Source organism: Heliangelus exortis, chromosome 2 (genome assembly GCF_036169615.1).
Source record: "Heliangelus exortis chromosome 2, bHelExo1.hap1, whole genome shotgun sequence".
Taxonomy (NCBI): Eukaryota; Metazoa; Chordata; class Aves; order Apodiformes; family Trochilidae; genus Heliangelus; species Heliangelus exortis.
In genome coordinates, this window is record NC_092423.1 from 42,789,116 (window position 1) to 42,810,236 (window position 21,121).

The 21,121-nt window shown below is 35.6% G+C and overlaps 1 protein-coding gene across 10 annotated transcripts in view; it reads left to right on the plus strand.

Annotated features, from left to right (window-relative positions):
- Positions 1-21,121, plus strand: part of SNX13 (sorting nexin 13) — a 64,642-nt gene that overhangs the window by 8,762 nt on the left and 34,759 nt on the right. For 5 of the 10 annotated variants that reach the window (XR_011724286.1, XM_071735769.1, XM_071735773.1 and 2 more), the window contains exons 2-5: positions 11,453-11,559; positions 16,030-16,132; positions 20,033-20,122; positions 20,656-20,777. Coding sequence is in view for 6 of the 10 variants with exons in the window: in XM_071735769.1 (XP_071591870.1) it covers positions 11,453-11,559; positions 16,030-16,132; positions 20,033-20,122; positions 20,656-20,777 (422 nt within the window). In the remaining 4 variants the exon portion in view is untranslated. Of the gene's footprint in view, positions 1-11,446; positions 11,560-16,029; positions 16,133-20,032; positions 20,123-20,655; positions 20,778-21,121 lie in introns of those variants that run through there. The other 5 variants (XR_011724283.1, XR_011724285.1, XR_011724284.1 and 2 more) reach the window with 2 other exon arrangements.

The following is a 21,121-nucleotide window of genomic DNA, read 5'->3' on the forward strand; positions in this document are numbered from 1 at the left end:
ACATGGGTTGTGGAAGCAGCAGGCAGCGTGGCTTCCTCAGTAAGAGTACTCAGGAAAAGGCAAAAGAGCACAGAGGACTATGAAAGAGAGGCATAAATTAACCAGGCCTTCCCAAAAGGGGTGGTAAACCCAAGGTCTCTAGGAGGCAAGTAGATGAAGCAGACAAGGGATAAGGACTTAAAGAGGGGTTGGGAAAAGGGATATTAAACACATGAAGGGTGAAGAGTGGGAATGTTTTTATTAATAAATCCATTATCTCTATTCCACTGGAAAAATACAGTAATATTTAAACAGTTTTGTTTTTTTTTACCCTCTTAAGTAAAAGCATTTTTTTGCAATACCCTTAAAATGCTGCTTTTTTTTGTGGGCACTTCCTGTTCTGCCAAGAGTAAGGCATTAGCTACTCATTAAAGAAGTTACAGTCTTTTTAGAGACACTGAACCAGTCTCTTTCTCTTGCTTTATTTCATGCAACTGGATGATTCTCTGTCCAAACCAGCAGTTGTTAGAAACTGGAAGTTTTGAGGCTGACTCTAGCTTTGTAAGGTTTTTCATCATTTAGTGCCATATCTCTTTTTATGGCTATTTTGTCTTCATCCAGTAAGTGTTCTTCATAGGAAATGTGGCCTTGTAGGAGTTCAGATGTACTGTCAGAGACAGTAGTCTCTGGAATTGTAGTGAAATAGGGTTTCTGTGAGAATTTCTGGATTTTGTTAGTTGTGAAAATTTATGGCACTTGAATGCAGCAAGTTTAAACTTAAGGAGGAATCAGTGGAGTAATATCATAATCTTCAGAGGGTGGTTGCTGTTATCCTGTCAGTGGATAGAAATTTCTTCTTGAAAATGCACTGTATTGGCAACTATGGAGCTATTTCATATTTGGCTTGTGAAAAATGCTTCTTTGTGTTGCATACCCTGATCTTTGAGGTTCCTCTGGTTTTGCACCATTTAATTTTGTAGTTTGTTAATTATGATTCTAGCTAAAAAACACTACATACTTTAAAAAAATATAGGATAATTTGAGTAAATATTTCAGTAAATATTTGAGAAGTGAAATTAGATGCAGTGCAGGAGTGGTCCAAACTAAATTCATATTGCTGGCACTGACTGAGGAATTGGAATTAAAAAAACAAAACAAGTCTCTGAGGCAGTAAAATCAATTAATATAATGGTAGCTATTTCTTCAGATTCCAGTTTCTAGTATTGTGTTGGTGGTAGGTGTGTAGGCAGCTACTGCTTTCACTTATCTTTAAAGGTGATCACCGGAGCATAGAGGAGAGAGAATATTTGAAAAAGTTGCATTAATTCCCAATCACATAAATGGGTGGTACAGTCAGAGTTTTGATTGTGAGCACCAATAAACTTGTTAAATCTACTGTTCCCTTGGTGGCCAGTATGAGGCTTCAGTACATGGATGTATTTTGCTTTGGCACAAAATCCTTTGTGGTGGAATTAGTGTACATTAGTTTTCAGATGGATTTGTATTGTAATGGGGAGACCTAAACAGGACACAGGACTCCAAGGAGTAGTCTTTCATGTCCAAATAGAGATGAAGGATCACTTTGGACCTACTGGTGACATTTTTGTTGATACAGGGTAGGATGCTATTGACTGTCTTTGCTACAAGGCACACTGCCATCTCAGGTTCATCTTATTGCCCACCAGTGCCCCTTGTTCCCTTACAGTAGAGCTGTTTCCAGGGAGTTGACTCACAGACTGTATTGTGGCCCAGGGTTATTCTACCCCAGATGCAGGCCTATACTGGTTTTTTTGTTGAACTTAATAATGAGTTTTCTCTCAACCCATTTCTCTAGCCTGTTGACATCCCTCTACTCTCTAGTATGTTGAGAATTCACCTCTGTTTGAGTATTCTATGCAAACCCTACTGACAATGCACTCTGTCCCCGGGTTGTTAATGAAGATAATAAACAGCATATCAGTCCCTGTATTGATTCTTGAAGGTTCCAACCAAGTTACTGGCTGCCTGCTGAACTTTGCAACACTGATCATGTGTCTCTGTGTCCAGCAGTCCAGTCAATTGTTTACTTACCTTATTATTTACATATCCAGCCCATACCTCACGGGCTTTGTGACAAGAAGACTGTAGGATATTGTGTCAAAGGCTGTGCTAAAGGCAAGGTGAGCAACATGTAAGCCCTCCTCCTTGTCCTTGGTATCAGTCACCTCATTGTAGAAAGCAGTTGGGTTGATCAGACATGATTTTTACTTGGTAAACACATTTTGGTTGCTCTCAACCATCTTAGGAGCCGAGGTGGTGCTGATTGGCATGTGTTTTCCTTTCTTCCTGGCCTGGATCTTCCTTCTTGCAGATCTGCTGCTGCCGGTATAATTTAAGAAATCATTTATATTGGCCTTCTGTTAAGCTTTGGTTTTCTGGATTCAAAAGTACCATTTGCAGTGCTGCCTGTAGTCATGCCACCATTTGGCATTACAGCTGAGAAACTCAATGTAGTTTTCTGAGCCTGGATTTTGTGTGTATGTGTAGTATAGTTAATATATATATTATATATTTCATATTTTAATATATATATGAAATATATACTTATTCTGAGTTCAATTCTCAGGAAAGAGTATCGTCCACATCTTGCAGATACATCATTGAAAAGTATGGTTCATCTGTCCACTGGTTTTGAGGATCTTGAGAGTAATATGTTTGTAGATGCTTCTCAGCAAGTTATTAAGTGGTAACAAATTTTATTATTTTTTGGTATAATATTTGAAGGTTTGTTGACTGCTTCATGTTGTATAGGAAAAAAAAAAGCACAATATCTTGCTGCAGCGTGGAGTTCTAAAATCTTCATAATTTTATGGAATTTTATCTTATACCTTAATTACTTTGACAATTTTGTGGTTGCAAAAACTAAGCACTTACACTCTGTTTCACTTTCTACTTTTGTGGGGCTGTTATCGTTTGAAGTTTGCGATTTCCTCAAGTATATGCTTTATCAGTATGTATTTTTGCTTGTTTATTATGTTTTTAGAGCTAATTATAGCAATTGTGGAGTTGCTTTATAGAAAAGGTGCTCAGTTGAAGTTAACACTACCATGGAACATGACCTTAAAACTGAGGACAGTTCTACCATCAAAAGTATGGCTGTTAAGGCACCAAGAAACTTTTAAAAAAATGTCTTTTGCCACTGTTTCTGTAGTATCCCTGAGCTCTGCCCACAAGTTTGTAATTCGATGGAGAATGTAGATACAGCCTCCTAGGAGTGACTCTTCCACAGAGGGACTGGTGTAATGCATTTCTGCCAAGATAAATATTGGCCATTTTATCTGGTAGAAATTGCTCTAGAAGCAAAGTTGCTGATTGTTTAAATTTATTTAGTGGGATCAGATTTCTTTACCCAGTGAAAGAAAGAAGCCATTGGTGTAAGGAACTTTTAAGTCTTTGCTGCAGTTTTAGGCAAGAATGTAGAAAGTTTAAAATCCTTCTTGAGTAGCCATCACAAGTGAAGTTTGCAATAACATTTTGTTGACTAACATGTGACCATTGTTTTTAGCCGTTTAGAATAGGGTTTTTTGTTCCTGGGTTTTTTTTCTTTTTTCTTGTTTTGATGAAGGTTCAGGGATTTTCCTCCTCTCTGCTCTTCTCCAGTGTTTTGAACTGGCAAAACTTGGAATAGATGTAATCTTTTTATCCAGAGGCTGTGCATAGAAGAGTCCTGATTATCTTGTTGGCTTGAATTCAAGCTAGACTTAAAGGGATTACTTTATTTCTCCCTTTGGATCACCTTAGATGGTCCTGTCAAGCAAAATGCTGGGCCCTATTTGGATCACCTAAGATGATCCAGAGTTCTTTGCTCCTGTTTGTCTGTTTTCTGTCCAGATGGCTAAAATAGCTTAGATGCAAGGCAGATGATCACTGTCTTTGAAATTATATTAAAAGTGAGTTTGAGTATGTCACATCTATAGTTAAGGAATTGGCTGAAAGGGGGCTTGCATCTCCTATGTCCCATCGTTACCCAAGATGCTCAAGTTATTTTTCTAAATTTGACCAAAACCAGCATATACTTTTAAACTAGAATATGATTCATCTGTGGGTTTTAGTGCAGGCATGTTACCAGAAAGAGTATGTGTGTCTGTGAAGGTGTCCTCTTGTTTTTCATAGTAAGATAAATACTTACTTTACTTTCAGAATAAGGTTACCTGAAATAAATTCTGTCCCTTGCTGATGGTTCTGCTGTAAAGTAGCTGCTAGCACTGAAAATAAAGGTTAGTAAAATGAAGGTCAGTTTAAAATTAAAAAATCCACTTCCTACTTTCATGTTGTGATCAGCTGGTAGAGCAGCTGTGAGAGAGGAAAAAAAAATCTTGACTCCTGAATCGAGACTGAATTTTTGATTTAATCACTTGACAAGAAAGATGGTGTTGAAAATATTTACTGTTTCTGGTGGAACAGTCATCAGTGTTAATCAGAAGACTATTCTTTTTCTTTATCAGCTTTATCACACAAAGCAATTGTATCAAAATACAGAACATAATTCTTCTATTTTTATTTTATAGTCAGAGTAATACTCTGACTATAGCAAACAGGTCTTATTTTAGTAAAGGAATTTGTTTCTCTGGACAAACAGTGAAACGTTAGTGAACTAACGTGCACAGCAGCTTTTAAACTTTTTAGTTATATACTGTACTTTAATGTTATGTACTTGAAGAAAATATTAGCATGTATTTTCAATTAAAGGTTTGCACTTTTTAAAAATTAACTCCATGAATTTTCAGAACAGTGCAGTAGTTGTGGTTTTAGAAAATAGCTGAAAGATTATTGCCTCTCCCTAAGAGCTTTGTTAGACTACTTTGTATAACAGTGCAAGAGGGTAGGGGAAAACGATTCCAAAAACTTTTCTGTCTTGTGCAGTCTGAGAAGCAGCTGGAAAAGCCAAACTAAATAGGTGTGATTCCACTTGAATTAATCCAGCTGTTAACTAGTTAAGCCATTTGCCATACAAACTGTGCATTGAGTGAAGAGGAGGGTGAGGTAGAGAGGGTACTGATGGGCTCTTGAATAGCAGAGGAGCGTTTCCAGCCTCTTTACCAGGGAGGCATCATCAGGAATACTGCATTTATCCAGAAGAGTGAGTTGGAGCAAGTTCAGAGGGCCATGAAGCTGATCAGAGGGTTGGTGCACCTCTCTCATGAGGATGGGCTGAGGGAGTTGGGCTTGTTCAGCCTGAAGAAGGGAAGGCTTCCAGGAGACCTTATAGTGCACTTTCTGTACTTAGAGAGTGCCTACAGGAAAGCTGGGGAGAGACTTGTTACAAGGACATGTAGTGATAGGACAAGGGGTGATGGTTTTAAACTGGAAGAGAGTAGATTTAGGTTAGATATTAGGAAGAAATTCCTTATTGTGAGGGCGGTGAAACACTGGCACAGGTTGCCTAAGGAGGTTGTGGATGCCTCATCCCTGGAAGTGTTCAAGGCCAGGTTGGGTGGGGCTTTGAGCAGCCTGGTCTAGTGGGAGGTGTCCCTGCTCATGCAGGGGTGTTGGATCTAGATGATCTTTAAGGTCCCTTCTTATCCAAACCATTCTGTGTTTCTAAGAAACTTCATTGGCCTAACTTCTTAGTTTTTAGCATTATATGTGTAATTTTTTTATTGGAAAGACAATTACTGTATGCTTCAATATTTAAGGCTTGCTATGGAAAAATATATTTGAACTTTGAAAACCAGAATTAAAATAGCCTACAGAAATTTCCTTTAAAAAAAAATAATCCCAGGAGTTTTCCTGCAAGTACCGCAGTAAATTTTTGTGTACATTCACTACACTTATTTCTGCTTGTTTGGAAGTAGGAATGGAGCTTAGGATTTTGTTTTACTTTGTGTTTTTGGCTAAGGAAGGACAAAGGCAAAAAGATAAGAAGGAGGAGGTTGGAAACAGTGATATGCAGACTTCTTTTCAAAACCCTGCTTGACATGTCTTTTACTTGATTTCTGTAACTTTGGCAGATAGGAGTATGTTACTACAAAGATGTTAATGGCTTATTTCACAATTGTTAAATATTTTTCCTGGTAGAGTAACATAACAATTAGTCTGCAGGTGAAATTGGCACTCTGATTGATTCAGTTTTCCAATTTTACTTGTCATCCTAGTGAAGAGACAGTAATCTGTATCCTAAAATAATGTTTTTAATCACCTGACAAAAATGACACTCACCTTAATTATAGAAAGGTTTATGCATGAACATGTTCCATTTAAAAATGGGAGTCAAAAGGCAGATGTGTAGAATTAACAAAATTAAACTTGACATCAACTGCATATGCAATCCTTGAAATTTATTTTTTTTTTAAGTATGAGCCCAGAGGTTGCATTAAGTATGTTTGGCAGAACATCATACTTAAAAAAAACCAAAAATGTTGCCCCAGATTGCAAGGAACAGTTTGTTTATGAATGCCTAGTTAGGGACAGGTTAGCTGCTGCCCTTGTAAAAATATTAATGGACAAAGTTAGTTGAATATACACAGTAAAAGAATTGTAGGCAAGAAGCATGTTGTGGTGTTTGGTTTTTTTGCGGTTGGTTTTGTTTTGTTTTTTTTTTAATGATCCTGTTTTTTTAATGGTCAGATTATTCTATTGCAACCATTCAAGCTGAAAAAAACCATAAATGGCAATTTTCAGAAGTGGTTTGGGGCTTTTGGATGGGACATCTGTAAGACTTAATCAGTATTTTGCTGAAGCTTTGAGATTGACAAGTGGATGATTCCAGAGCCCCATCCTTCATGTGTGGATGTTTTCTGTTTCTGCTCCTCCCCTGTCTCCAAACTTGAAACCACAGTTACTCTGAGCAAGTGGGGAAATCATGAAGAAAGCTGAGTGCCTTGAGTTCCTCCTGGCTGGAGTGGGAGGACAGTGGCATTAAGAGCCTTTTGAGCAGGAACACACAGATCGACTGTTTGGTGGCAGAGAGGATGGTAGGAAGAAAAGGTCTGCTTGTTGGCTGGACCTGTGGCATAGGAGTCTTTTTGCAGTAAACTGGAAACACTTAGGAATCTTACTGGCAGCAGTTAAAAAATTGACAGCACCAGTTTGAATCCAAACAACAAACCTTTACTTAGTGAATCATATTAGGGAAAGCTGTACCAAGGCTGTGGATTTTGCTTAAAGATGGGATAGAGGCAGGGCTGTGAAAGCTTGTCAGATGGATTAAGCAAATAAGAAACCTATGGAAGCTACTTTGTGGTAAGACATAGTTGTGTTTGTTACTGGAGTTAACTCATTGCTGTTGTGGTTGATACATGGAAGTTTTCTGTGATTAGATCCGTGCCACTCTGCCATTGATTTGCCTGCAACACTCTCCAGCTAATTGGTAATTTGGAAATTGTTATGTGTAACTATGCATACTGAATTATAGAATTTTTTTCTTCTCTTAAACTGTTGTTTTGAGATTGGCCTTAGCACACTGTTTATAAGAAGTGAATCTTGTGGATTTACATAAGCCTTGTGTGTGAATGGTCATGTAAGGCCGCATAATCTTAGCACTATCAGCCATAATAATGTGCAACAGGAATCATCAAAAGGCTGCATTTATTAGAAAACAGAAGCCAAAGAAAGGAAAAGGAGATGTGTACAAGAAAGCAAGTTCTTTATTTATTACTTCTAGTAGTTGGCTGTATACTGTGGAAAAAACATTCAGTGGGAAAAATTCAATGTCTAGCCAAAAAAATCCAAGTTAGGTGTAGCTGAGAGGTGATAGACTTGATTATTCACCTTGAATATTCACTTGAATGATTATTCACTTGAATATTCACCTTGATTTGTCTTTTCTACCTGATGAGGCTCTTCAGTGGTCTGTTTGGGCTTACAGGCAGCCTTTTGGTTCAGTCACGGTTTAGTTCACTAAAGCAGTTCCATATCACGTGAAGAAAATTACTGTGAATATGATGTTAGGCCTTTGCTTATGACCTTACTAATACACTGCAGAAATCTTTTTAAGACTGTAGACATCAAAGCTAAGAAATGGTGCTGGTGGGGCTAACAGTATTTGTAGTGATGGTAAGGAAAAGGGGATAGAACTTAGGAAGTGGAACAGTTGCCTGTGTGCCCGTGTGTGTGTGTTCAGACAGTGTGGCAATTTATCCTTGGGAGTTTGCCCTTCCAGCACAGGGCATGTCAGCTTCTTTCATAAGGTCTGGATAGCTGCTACTTAAATGCCAGCATTGTACCATCCCTTCAGAAGTCTGGCTTGCTCTTTCTGTCAAGAGTGACAAGCATTCACTCTCAAGTTAACTTTAGTAAATCTAGGCAGAGCTTCAGTAAATCTGTGAATTCTAAAAAGCTGACATTATAAATAAAGCTTATTTGGAAGTAAGTTGTAAAAAGTGGGATTTGTATTTAAGTAGTTGAGCTGTTTCCATGCTGACCAGATGCATAGTCATATTTGTGTCATGTTTGAACTCTTTTTGCTTTTAATAGCTGACTTTGACGTGTTAAAGGATTTTTGTTTAAAGTTCTCATTTTTTTCTGGGAGTTACACTGCTAAAGTCCCTTTAAGAAGTGTGAAGTTACAGGCAGTTTTATTTACAGTCAACCTAAATGGAACCATGCGGGTGACTGGATCCCTTTGGATGTCTCAAAATCCATAAGACTTTAGAACCACTCATCTAAAGTATCTAAGAATTGAACCAGTATCTGTTGTACTTATTGCAGTGTACCTAGTTGTGCAAGTTTTAAGAAATCCTATTAAAATACCAAATGAGATTTGGATCTCTGTAGCCATATGCTAAATTACAAAACTAGAGTTGGACAAAGGGTCACTGTTTTATCTATTAGAGAACTTTCATTATTAGTTATTCATTCATCTAAATCTGAATATGCATCCGACTGTCTCGTGTAACTAAATTTTGTTATATCATTTAGAGTGTTTATCCCATATTTAGAGCTGAAACTTTTTTTTTACTTTTTAACAAAAATAGACCAAGATTGAATATTATCTTTTGTGTGCGTATCTTCCTGTTGCTTGTAGTGCTCTGCAGCAGTGTTAAAATATGTTTCTGAGGGTATATATATAAGCAGTCTTCTTTGTGTGTTGAAATGTAGATGAATGAGAGGTCATGTCTCAGGTAATCGTTGTATTTTCCAGGTTTTTTTAGGTTGGTGTCCTCCTTGCCTCTCTTCTCCATAGCCCCCAACCAGTTTATCTACTGCATTTACTTAGTGAGTCAAGAAAATACTGAGGTGTGGCCAAGTTTTTTTATTTTTTGTACCACCAATCTCCAGCATTTTAGCTGTCATCTAATACAGCACTTTTTCAGCTTAAAGAGAATTGAATTGCTTACAGTCCAGTTTTTGAATTGCAGTTCTTTATTTGAACACATAAATATGTAGACAAGTATAATTTTTTCCAGCCTTAAATACTAAGAAAAAAGCCAGCATAGCTTCTCCATCTCTTGCTAAGACTCCTTAAAGAGAAAGAAAATAAAATTTTGTCTTAATTTTCCATTAAACTTATAAGAAAATAGGAAGTACCAAGTTATTTTGATTACAATTTACACCTATCAAACAGTTTTTTAATATTATTTTTCATGAACTTTTAGACTTTTTCATTAGAAAGTTGATCTTTTGAATCCAGTGCCTAAGACAGATGAAATTTAATTGTTCCCTTTAGAGAAATGTGATCTGTAGGTAAGCTTCCCTTGTTCTTCAAATTAAAAGCTAAAAAGGGCTCTCTGCAAATATGGTGTTCAATCTCTGCTTGTTTTATAAATGTCAAACTGCAAGACGAGTTTATTTAAATATACTTTCTTAGTGTTACTTGTTGACATAGCAGTTGTCTGAGTTCTCGTCAGGGTGCCATTTGATCGCTGTTAGGAAAGGTGTAAATTAGACAACAAAAAAAGAAAAGTTGAGAACCTGGGAACTGGAACAGTTTTGGTGGCCTATAAATACTTGCCATCATTGAATTCACACGCTGGGGACTTGGCTGAAACCTGTTTCCATATTGAACTAGAGACTAGATTGAATTAAATTTATATAAACTTTGGTGACTGCATTGCAGTATTGTGAAGGTCTAAAACTACTGTAGCTCAGTTCAGGCAGGTTTTCGCTACGTTGCTTTTTTGATTACCCTCTATACAGGTAGGTATAGGTACATAAAACATCTGTCTATCTAGATATATCTATATATCTGTGTATATCTAGATAGATATACATATATATATACTCATACACATATGTGTATATGAATGCACTTACTCTGTAACCTGTGTTGGTACAATAACCTGAATTGTGCTGTTTTTTTCGTATTCCTGGTGAATCTGCCAGTGCAGGTGAAGTTTTGCCTGCAGTTTTATGCTAGACATTGGTGCCAAAATCCCACCAGCCCCACAGGTGCTCTTGTGCTTGAGTTTGGCTGCACCACAGGCTTTTCAAACAGCTCTTGTCTCTGCCACTGCCGAAGTATCAGACCTGCCTGCTCAGACTCTAGATAAAGTGAGATGGCTCTTCTAGAAAGGTGATGCTGCCTGCCTGAAGAAAATGTTAATCTGGGATCTTCATATATATGTGTCTGTGTATACATATATATAAAATTTCCTGATTTTAAAACTTATCTCTATTTGGATATATCCAATATTTTTTGTATTCCCTTAATTTCCTTGGCAAGAATCATTAAAGGTAGTGATCAGTTTTCTAATTTTCTCTCTCTTTTATTTGAGGGAAAGAGTAAAAATAAACTTCCACTAAATATTTACTGCACCTGCCGACTCTTGTGTGATTTGTCTGGAGAAAAGGATGCCTTTTTTGGTTTTGCAACTTTTTTGATCTAGTGAAGAAATAATGTGGCATAGCTGTGGGAAATTACATGTTTAGTTTTGTAAGATGAGGTTGTATTCATTTCTCCCTGTTCTGTGCAAAGTCTACATTTTTCTGGGAAGTAGTGGAGAATTTCAGAGGGGGTGTAAGGGATCTAAAGAAAACAAAAGTGCACAAAATGTGAGTAAAGATTTTTAAAAAAGGATGCTTTAAAGGGTGATAGTTGCATCTGAAGGGATAGAGGTGATATGGATATTAGGAAAAATTTATGTACTGAAAAAATGGTCAGGCATTGGAACAGGCTGCCTGGGGAGGTGATAGTCACTGAACCTGGAGGCATTCAGAAAACGTGGGTGTAGCACTTGAGGACGTGGTTTAGTTGGCTGCTGATGTTGGGTTGATGGTTGAACTTGGTGATCTTAGAGGTCTTTGCAAGCCTTAACGATTCAGTGATCTTGAGTAATAATATTTGAAAGAGGAATGCTGTACTGCTAGCTAATCTGGACTAGTAGCCAAGAACATAGCTTGATAGCAACATGTTTTTAAAATGCACTTTTTATTTCATGAAGTAAAACATTTCATTTCTAGTTAAATCAAGAGAGACTACAAATACTGCGTCAGAGACTTAAAGCTGTATGAATATCTTATTAATTGTTCTTTTTTCATGTGTTCTTGCTTACAGACCAGTTTTCCCATATGGGGAAGTCTTGGCGTTGTGCTTTTTCTAGTAACTTTTGGACCCTTCGCTATATTTTACTTTGCATTTTATATCCTCTGCTTTGTGGGTGGGTAAGTATGCTGCTTAATGTTTTGTGTAAATTATTAGTAATAATTTATTATGAAAGAAAAGTTTTAATATGTATACAAGCAGTTGGCTCTGAAAATCTGAAGTGACTTATATGTAATTAATATTTCTGTCTAAGCAGCTCTTTACGAGCCAAGTTTCTCTGCTGTTGAATAGTGTTTAAGTAACCTTTGTCTGGGAAAAAAAATACCTGATTTTAAACCAAAACAAACCAAAAAGCAAACAAACAAAACTGCCCCAAAACAAACCAACAAACCCCCCCCAGTTTCTGCTTACAATGGGAGGACAAGTACTCACATAAAACTAGTGTTAACTTCAGCTCATGCTATTACCATGTTAGTTTTTTCCCATTTTCTTACTAAGGCATTATGTCCCCTTATCACAGTCTGATTTTCCAACCTAAGATACTTCATTCATGAGGAAAATGTGTGTATGGGTGTAATGATGCTGCATCTTGACCAAGTAGATAAGTTTAGCAGCTGTAGACATTTCATACTTTTATCTATAGATGAGAAGGGAGCAAGCAGGTAATGTTTTTTATAGTCTTTTGCACCATTATTACATTGTATATGATGGTTTCTACATTGTAACCACTTAAATTTTAATACTAAGTCTAAATGTCTTCCGGCAATAGTCCTCATAAGACTAATTTGCAGGACAGTAACATTTCTAGGCTCTCCAAGATCTGCTTGACTTCTAATGGGATGTTTGTGCTAGCTGTAATTTTTCTTTTTCTCTCTGTGAAGCCTTTTAACCTTACTGGATACTGTTCAGAATGTGTGTATATTTCTTTGTGTGTCATCAAAAAATGTTAGTAGCTGCACCTAGAGCTGCTACGAGTTTCAACTATATTAAACTTAGAATTCTGTCTCTGAGAAATCAGAAGAGCTGGTCTACTAGAGTGAGAATTTAGTTAAAATGAAACTAACTTTTAAGTAAATGCTTTTGTCTTAATGCATGTTAAATTGGTGTGTTTTACTGGCTGCTTATCCAGGGCAAAAGGCAAAGAGTTTGTCCAAGGGGCAAGAGTTCATCCATCTACTGTTTTGTATTATCACTTCAGCTGAATGAAAAGTACTGTGGAAACATTGTTTTGATTTCCTAAAACTTTACCCCTTCTTAATGCTTCATTTCAGTTGCCTGGCTTTTCCAAGCTAACAGTCAAGGCAGACACACTCCAGTATATCCGAAGTCAGCTACATTTTACCTCCCTGAGACTGGCTCTGGTGCCTGAGCTCACTCATTCTCAAATCAGCTCTATTATCTCTTTCCTGTGATTCTTTTGCTGCTTTGGTTCATTTTTTTTAACTAGTCAATTAACATTTATCATTTTAGGAATAAATTAATATTGTGGCAGGGTGTCTGTTAAAGCGGAATTTGTATCTCATCTTTGTTTTATGTGTTTATTTATCTAGATACATACAAAGTATGTATCAAAGTATATATCTGCCTTCCAGCAGAATGTCATTACTTCCTTACTTCAACATACAAATCTTCTTGACTAAGGCTGTGATCTGGCCCTTTTTCACACTGTTCTTCTTTTTCAAAGTGACACAACTACTTTAAATTTTAGCATTCAGATCCATGAGTGCTAACTAGGTCAAATAGATTTATGTCTCAATTATTCCTCCTTGCTTTTCTTTTTTTAATTGATTCTCATGAAGTTGTTCAAAGTACTTGGTTCTGTTTCTCTTAGAAACAAACAAACTAATTAAAGTACTTTTTCACTTATAATTAACAATTATGTAGCATAACTATGTATATAAATAAAGAAAATAAAAATCTAGTTTTGTTTCATGATTACAGTATTTTTCTTCATGCTTACCATAGGCTCATCTGGAGCTGATCTGCAAAAAGCCATAGTTTTCCACCGTTCTAGGAAATTTTTTGGACCACCAGTTACTTGGCCATTTAAAGAAATTTGCTGTGTCATAAAATATAAATATTGATACTTAATCACATTCATAGTCATGTGACTGGCATCTTATGTTCATGATTCTAACTGCTGACAAAATCGGGAACCATTCTGAAGATGCTTTTTGACTTTCACAAGAATTCAGCTAAGGCTGCTACTTTTCAGACTTGTTTGGAAAATGATAAATCTGTTGACTTTGAATTTTCTGTCACCTTTGTCCTGTCATTGTTCTCTCCTTGTGAAAAGCTAGTCTTCCAATAGCCTGTGTTAAAACAAAATTAATAAATATAATCTTTTCCTTTTTCTGCTCTATTTAGAGAAAAGACTAAAATTTTTTCTTAATTTACTGCACTGAATATGCTCTTGATGAATTAGATGGGTATTTACAATGAATGGTCAGGCAATTTATACCTCTCTAATGCACACAAGATTTTAAATTAGAATATTAAATTTAAATTTATTTAATATATATAATCAATATATATATGTTAAATTTTATGCTACAGAGGCTTACTTTGGTAGCATGTTAGTAGTTTTTAATCAGTGATTAACTTTAGGAATATCATAACATTTGACAGAAAACAGATGTATAACCTGTAGCTAGTTATTTCCCTTTCTTACCTTCTACTCTTGAATTACTGGTACATATTTGAAGTTAAAACTGATTATAGGCCAAAAAGCCAGCTTTTCAGGTATACTGTTTTCTTTAAGGAAGACTGAATTTTCCAATAGAAAAGTGGTAGAAAATAGAAGAAGAAAAAACAAACTTGTTAATAATTAAAATGGAAGCAGCAAAATACCTCCATCCCCAAGCCAAAAACCATTAACTTCTAGCATAATAAAACTAATATTGAGATTTTTGCAAGTGAATCTTTGTCCTTGAACTGAATTATGCTACTGTTGTGATTATAAAGCTGTCTGGAAGTATCTGGAGCAGAAGAACAGTTAAACCATTTACATCCTCATATGTATGAAGTGCATGTTTGGCAGATAAAGATGGCTGTGAGAAACTCAGTATCAAGTGAAATTTTCGTACACAATATCAAGTTACTACTAATAATAATTTTGTGTAGAGCTGCTTTTTTTTTTTTTTTTTCATCACAAACTTTTTCAAGTAAAGGTGACCACCTCCTTGCTACTAAATAAAAGAGCCTCTGGAGGACTGAAAAAGAATGGTTCCCAGTTTGAGAATTAAAATCTTCATATGCCGTATTTTACCTTGGTTAAGAATTTTATTCTAATCATATAAGTAAGAGCATCATATATAAGTGGTGATCTGTATTAATAGAATGCATTATTTCAGCATGTTTCAAGCGTGGAATAACTTTGTGAATTCCTGTGGTCACAAATGTTGGTCAGCTGGCCTTTAAATTGAATGCTTTGAAATTAGCTTAAAAAGCTATGCATGTTTTGCCATCCCAAGGCTGGTTGGATCAGCAGTAACTTTGTGTTGTCTTTTTTTTTTTTATACTTGAATTTTCAAAGGCTACATAGTTTGATTATGATATAATTGGCACATTCTTTATGTTTTCATTTGTTGCTTAGTAAAACCGATTTTATATTTATGTATTTTTGTGCCCTAATGTCATAAGCTGTAAATAAATTACTGCTGTTGTGGCAAGGCTGAACTTGTAATGATTTCTTTTTCCCTTATGCCTTCATTAAATCATATAGAGAACAGTAATAAAATTAACTGCTGTACTGCTTAACTTTAAGTCATAATTTAAATAGCATTGTAGAATTGTGAGGGAAGAAGGTAATGAATTTCTGATCTGAAATCCTAAATGGCTCAGGAGTGCATTTATATAGGTTTTATAAAAACAAAACAACAAAAGCCCCAAAAGACTCAGCTCCCAAAAATCTCGCAATCCCCAAAAAACCCAATAACTTGTTTGACCTGTGTTATGCTTTAGACATTTTCCTTTATTCTTATGCAGCTTGACAGGAGTACTGTTTTGTTTTTGGATATTTTTTGTCTTGTTTGGTTGGTTAGTTTTATTTCCCATGCAGCTTAAAATGAATCCCCAGTTGAAAAACTTCTTGTTTGAGCATATGCAGTCAGTACTTAGTTACTACACTTTCTACATCGGTTTCTTCCTGGTTTGTGCTTTTGTGGCTTATGTGACAATGCAGTGGCCTAAATATCTCTAAATACTTTATTTCTTCATAGTGGCAAAGTAAAAGAATCTTTGTATAAATACAACCAGAGCAGCTTATATATCAGCCCCCCTTTCTGTGTACTAATACTTGTGAGTATAGGTAAGATGCCATCACAGGTTCTTCTTGTGCAGCAGACTGTGTAGCATACACTGAGCTATATATCTGTTAGGTGGTAAGAATATATCAAGACTAGTAATACAGGTCAGGGAAATGTCATACTGTCTCAGTTACTTTGAGTGGCACTCTGTACTCTGAAAGAGCACTGTGCTAGGAGAGTAAACAGTGTTGTCATTTATTGTCTTTATAATGTGCTGTGAGATTTTTTTTTTTTAAAGAGGGGGAAATGATGACAGTGCTGTCTGGTCTTTTTCCATTTTAGGGGTTTTGTGGTTACTCTCTTATTTGGAAAAAACAACTCAGAAAAATACCTTGAACAGTGTGAACATTCATTTCTTCCTTGTACATCAGTTGGGATCCCTAAGGTAAGGAGACTTTACTGGTCTTAATTTTTAGATCAAATTTTATAACTCAAAAAATTAGAATGACATGAATACTTCATTTTAACCTAAGAATTGTACCTGTTTCCCAAGGGAAAAGAGCCTGCTTTTATGTTTTGAGTCATCTCACATTGCAAGTGATTTGCAAGTTTTTTTCCTTTTTGAAGTAGAACCTTTTTAAGCATTTATGGAAAGTTTGTTTCAGATATTGTTTCTGGCTTCATTATGAGAAATGAGTAAGATGTTAATATTATCTGTGAGAGAGTTACTAAACCATTACTTTCTGCTATTTGTGTGTGTTATGCTGTTTTTTTTGTTTGTTTGTGGTGTTCTTTTTTGTCAGAAGTCTCCTCCTTGCTTTTTCTTGGGAGATTGTCATGACTGTTCAGGAGTCTTCCATCACTGGATCTGTAGTCTCCAGTTTTTAGTCTTATGATTGTTTGTTGTGAGAAAGTTGCTTAATCAAAAAGATTAAGATGTAATAAAGTTTAGACTTACAGTACTTCAGGGGTGTGGAAGTTGTTACTTTTGGCTGTCCTTGGCAGCAGTGGGATCCCCTTTTCAGATTTTTACTTTTTTTTTTTTTCTGAACTCCTAACAGACACATTTTGATGGACCTAAATTCAGGGTTCCTAATTGCATAAAATTGTATCTGTTCAGTACAGAATAAACTCTTAATAGTCAAGAGGTAGAATTTATAGGAATTCCATTAGTTTATGAACTAATACATCTTGACAGCTCAGAAGTTTAGATGTATCTTGACCTAAACCGTTTGCATTCATCAGAATAGAGAAGAGAAGACAATTTAACCCAAAGATTGCTAGGTATGTTTTATCTGACATGTTTTGACTGAAAGAGCTTGCCCTTTCTTAGCTGTCAGGTTGCTACCCTTAATATTGTCTGTAAAAAGGGGTATGTGTTTAACTCTGAGTAGCACATAGTTTATTCTGTGATTCAGTAGCGTGTTTTCTAAACACAGAACTGGTTCATAGCTCAGTTGGTAAGTGGCTTTTTCACTTAAGTCTTTGAATCTGTTGAGATAAATCTGATATGTAGGTGTATTCTAACCCATTAACTGATGTCACTGGTCCAAATGAAAATAAACAGTTTAAGGCTGAAAAAGGGTGAGTCATTAATCAGCTAATAATTCTGTTCCATTCATGAAACCTCATTTTAGATGATTAAGGTTCTAGATAGATTTTAATATGTAGATTATATGGATTGTGGAGTGTTTTGAGAGCAGATTTACAAGAAGTTTTCCAGTCTTTCATATTTCTTCTACATTACTGAAACGTTTTATGTTAATGTTGCTTTTTTGAGCTCAATTCCTATGATGCCCTTGTTACTTTATAAAATGATGTGAGGTTTTTTTTGTGTAGTTCCAAATTCAGTAGTTTGACTTCTGGTTGTCATGTAGATTATTGACACATCACTTTCCTCAACTGACCTGTATTAACTAGTCTCTGAATTTTAATTTTTATAGTATTAATTTATTAATTTGAGCTGGCATATGAAATTCTGCTTGAGGTTGTTCTCCAACTAAAATGTTTGTCTTTTACAATAGTGTTTTCAATTTCTTTTTTTGCCACTGTATGAAAATAGCATTAGCTAGTTTAACTGAGCTCTTCAGTAGCAATACAAGAAGGGATGAGTCCTAATCAGAAACCAAATATGTGGTTTGGTTGGGATTCCTATTTGCCATTTTCTCTATTAAATTTCTGCTGGTTTATCTTTATTGGAAAGCAATCATTTCAACATCATACTGTTGGTCTAGAATTGGTCTAGAATTATGAATATTCTTTCAGATGGCTACTGTATAGGTTATACTTCTTCCATTAACAAAGTACAGATGGAATTCACCTCAGTATGAAATTTGTGGTACTGTATTTTGGGAAGTAACCTGATGATACAGGTTCTTCAGAAGAAGCTCTTTTCCCCAAAGACAGACAGAGTTCTATCAGTTATTTTGAGGGTCTGGTGGTTTTTTTTGGTTTTTTTTTTGTTTTGTTTTGTTTTTTTTTTGTTTTTTGTTTTTTGTTTTGGTTTGGTTTGGTTTGGTTTTTTTGGTGGGGTTTTGTGTTTTTTTTTTTTTTTTTTTTTTTTTCTCTTTTCTTTTTTTTGTGGGATTTTTTTTGTCTTGTCTTTTTTTTTTAATTATTTGGGGATAATTTAGGCTAAGATGTATGTTCAAATGCGTCCTTTTAGAGAAATCAGTTATAAGCCCAATGCACCAAAATTCTGGATGGAAATAATGAGGAGACTCTTAAGCTGCAGCATAGGATTTAGTGCCAGAAGGTTCCGTGGTTGCTGCCTATTAACAAATACATAACAAACACCTCACATTGAGGAGAAATAGTTATATAAATTTGAAGATTATATACCTTTCTGGTTTTTTTGGTTTTCGTTTACTTACAGGAAAGTTTAAAAATTGGGATTAGACTTCTTTTTCTTGTGGCTGCTGTTTTTGGGGTTTTTTTCCTGCTTTTTTTTTTTTTTTTTCATGCTTTCCAAATGAGGTTTTATGCAGGCAATCCTCAAACTTCAAAACTCTCTTAATAAATTTTGTTTGGCAATCTTAAGTATGCTGTGATTAGTAAAAATATTTGATTGTTTCATTCTTAATTTTTTTGGTATTTTCCACACCATCAAGACAAATATATTGCCCATTCATTAGTATATTGCTGATGTGCTGTTTGAATGAGTCAACTTTATTCATAATAAAGTAGCATTGAACTCTTCTCTTGTCTTAAAAGGGAAACATTACATGGATTTTTACAATGAAATATTTTTGTATTGTGATAGAGTTGGTTAAGTAAGGGGAGGAATGTTTTCTGGCCTTACATATTTCACTGCCATTCCCTGTTAACTGGTTTGAATGAAAAATACTTAAGGAGAGTCACATAGAATGGAAACACTGGACATATGGTTTATAATTTTTTCATTTATAGTTTTGGCAGTTCTTCTGTTTCCAGTACAGTCATAACTTTCTCTCTAGATGGAGAACAAAATAATGTGCTTTTAAAAATGGTGTAGGTGGTTAGGTTATTTCTAGAAAAAATAAAGGGGTTTATTGCACATTTCATCTGGAGTTTGTAGAAAGACACTGTTAGTCCTCTCAGAGAAGCAATGATAGAGGGTGGATTTTTTCTGTGTCACCTAACAAAAGTCTCCTCTGGAGTCTTGGAGCTAACTGCACTGAGTCCTTCTATAAAATATTTTTTTTACTCTGTCTTCAATTACTTTTTAGAGACTTGTCAAATAGTGATGGTTCAAAATCATTATTTCTCTTCTGGCATATATCATAAACTCAGATGGACAAAGAAACTGAGAGGGGACAGGAAATAAAGCTGAACAGCTACCTAACTGAGATTGCAACAGGAAGTTTATAATAAAGTCTGGAACTCAGATCTTCCCCACAAGGGAACTTGTGCTGCTGTAGTGTCCCCCTATCCCACTTATTATAATAATTTCTGTTTTGTTTCCTTCTGATCTATTTTTTAGCAAACTTGCTCCTTTACAGTAAGCAAGAAGTAATTTTTCAGATTAGTTCCAGCATTAATTACTATATGGTGGAAAATGGAGATTAGATTGTTGCCTGGAGAGGTTGTGAATGCCTCCTCCCTGGAAACATTCAAGGCCAGGCTGGATGGGGCTCTGAGCAACCTGCCCTCTGCAGGGGTCATTGGACTAAATGACTGTTAATGGTCCTTTCCAACCCAAATCATTCTATGATTTTATGATTTTATCTTCCTTACTCTAAAAATTACAATAATAGGGAAAATGTTGTATAAAGTCATTACTGGAAGTATGCATATTCTGTGCAGTAGAGTGATATTTAATTACAGCTAAAACCTGGCCAAGTTACATTTTCTAATCTCTCTTAAGTGCATAGAAGAAATGAAACGTGAAGCCAGACCTATTAAGATTGACAGAAGACTGACAGGTGCAAACATCATTGATGAACCTTTGCAACAGGTAAGTTCTAACCAAGACTATTTTATCTATTTTTATTTTTGCAGATAATGACTACGTAGTATCTAAGTAGTTCAGAGACAAATAAAAGTTGAGAAATATTTTAATACTTGGGAGTAGTAAGTGAAAAAAACTCTGAGGGAGGACTCAGGATATTTGGTAATATTTGAGTGTTTTCTGTATATTGTAGCTTCTCAGCATTGCAGTGATGAATGCATATAAGCCAATATGAATGGTGTGTGGACCTGGTTCTTAGGGATATAGTTAGTTTTGAGCTTACAGTGTTGGTCAAAGGTTGGACTGGATGATCTTGGTCTCTTCCAACCAAAGACATTCTGTGACAAAGAGGTTTCATTGTGTGAATTGTGTTGTTTCATTCACACTTTCATAATGGTAAAGGGGGGTTCACTATGTTAACCTTTCAAAATGACCTCTGTTGCATTACTGGGCTCAAAAAAGCTGCTTATGTTTTGTTGCATTTTGTTTATTAGTTCATCTTTTTTTTTTTTTTTTTTTTTTTTTTCTTCCCATTTCAGGTAATCCAGTTTTGCCTGAGAGACTATGTGCAGTATTGGTATTACACACTAAGTGATGATGAATCATTTCTTCTGGAAATCAGGCAAGCTCTTCAGTATGCACTTGTTCAGTTTTCTGCCAGGTAAGATTCTTTGTATTTACATCAGTACACTGTCTGAGCAAGTGGAAAATACCTCTGTGGGTTGTCTGATGGGAGAGACATAATGAGGTTTACCTATTGGCATAGTTCAGTACATGTTACAGAAAGAGCACCTAAAATTTCAAGATTGTAATGCAAGAACTACAGTCTTTCTCTGATCCCTTAAGGAACGAATGGAGATGATGTTTGTAGTTGTGGTCTCTTGAAAAAGTTAGATTTATGTCTAAAATCACCAAATTGTTTTTCTTCTGTAACATAAGCCTAGAGTTGAATGAATCATCACCTTTTTATAAGCAGGTCTGTTTCATATAAACAGGGCTATTCCT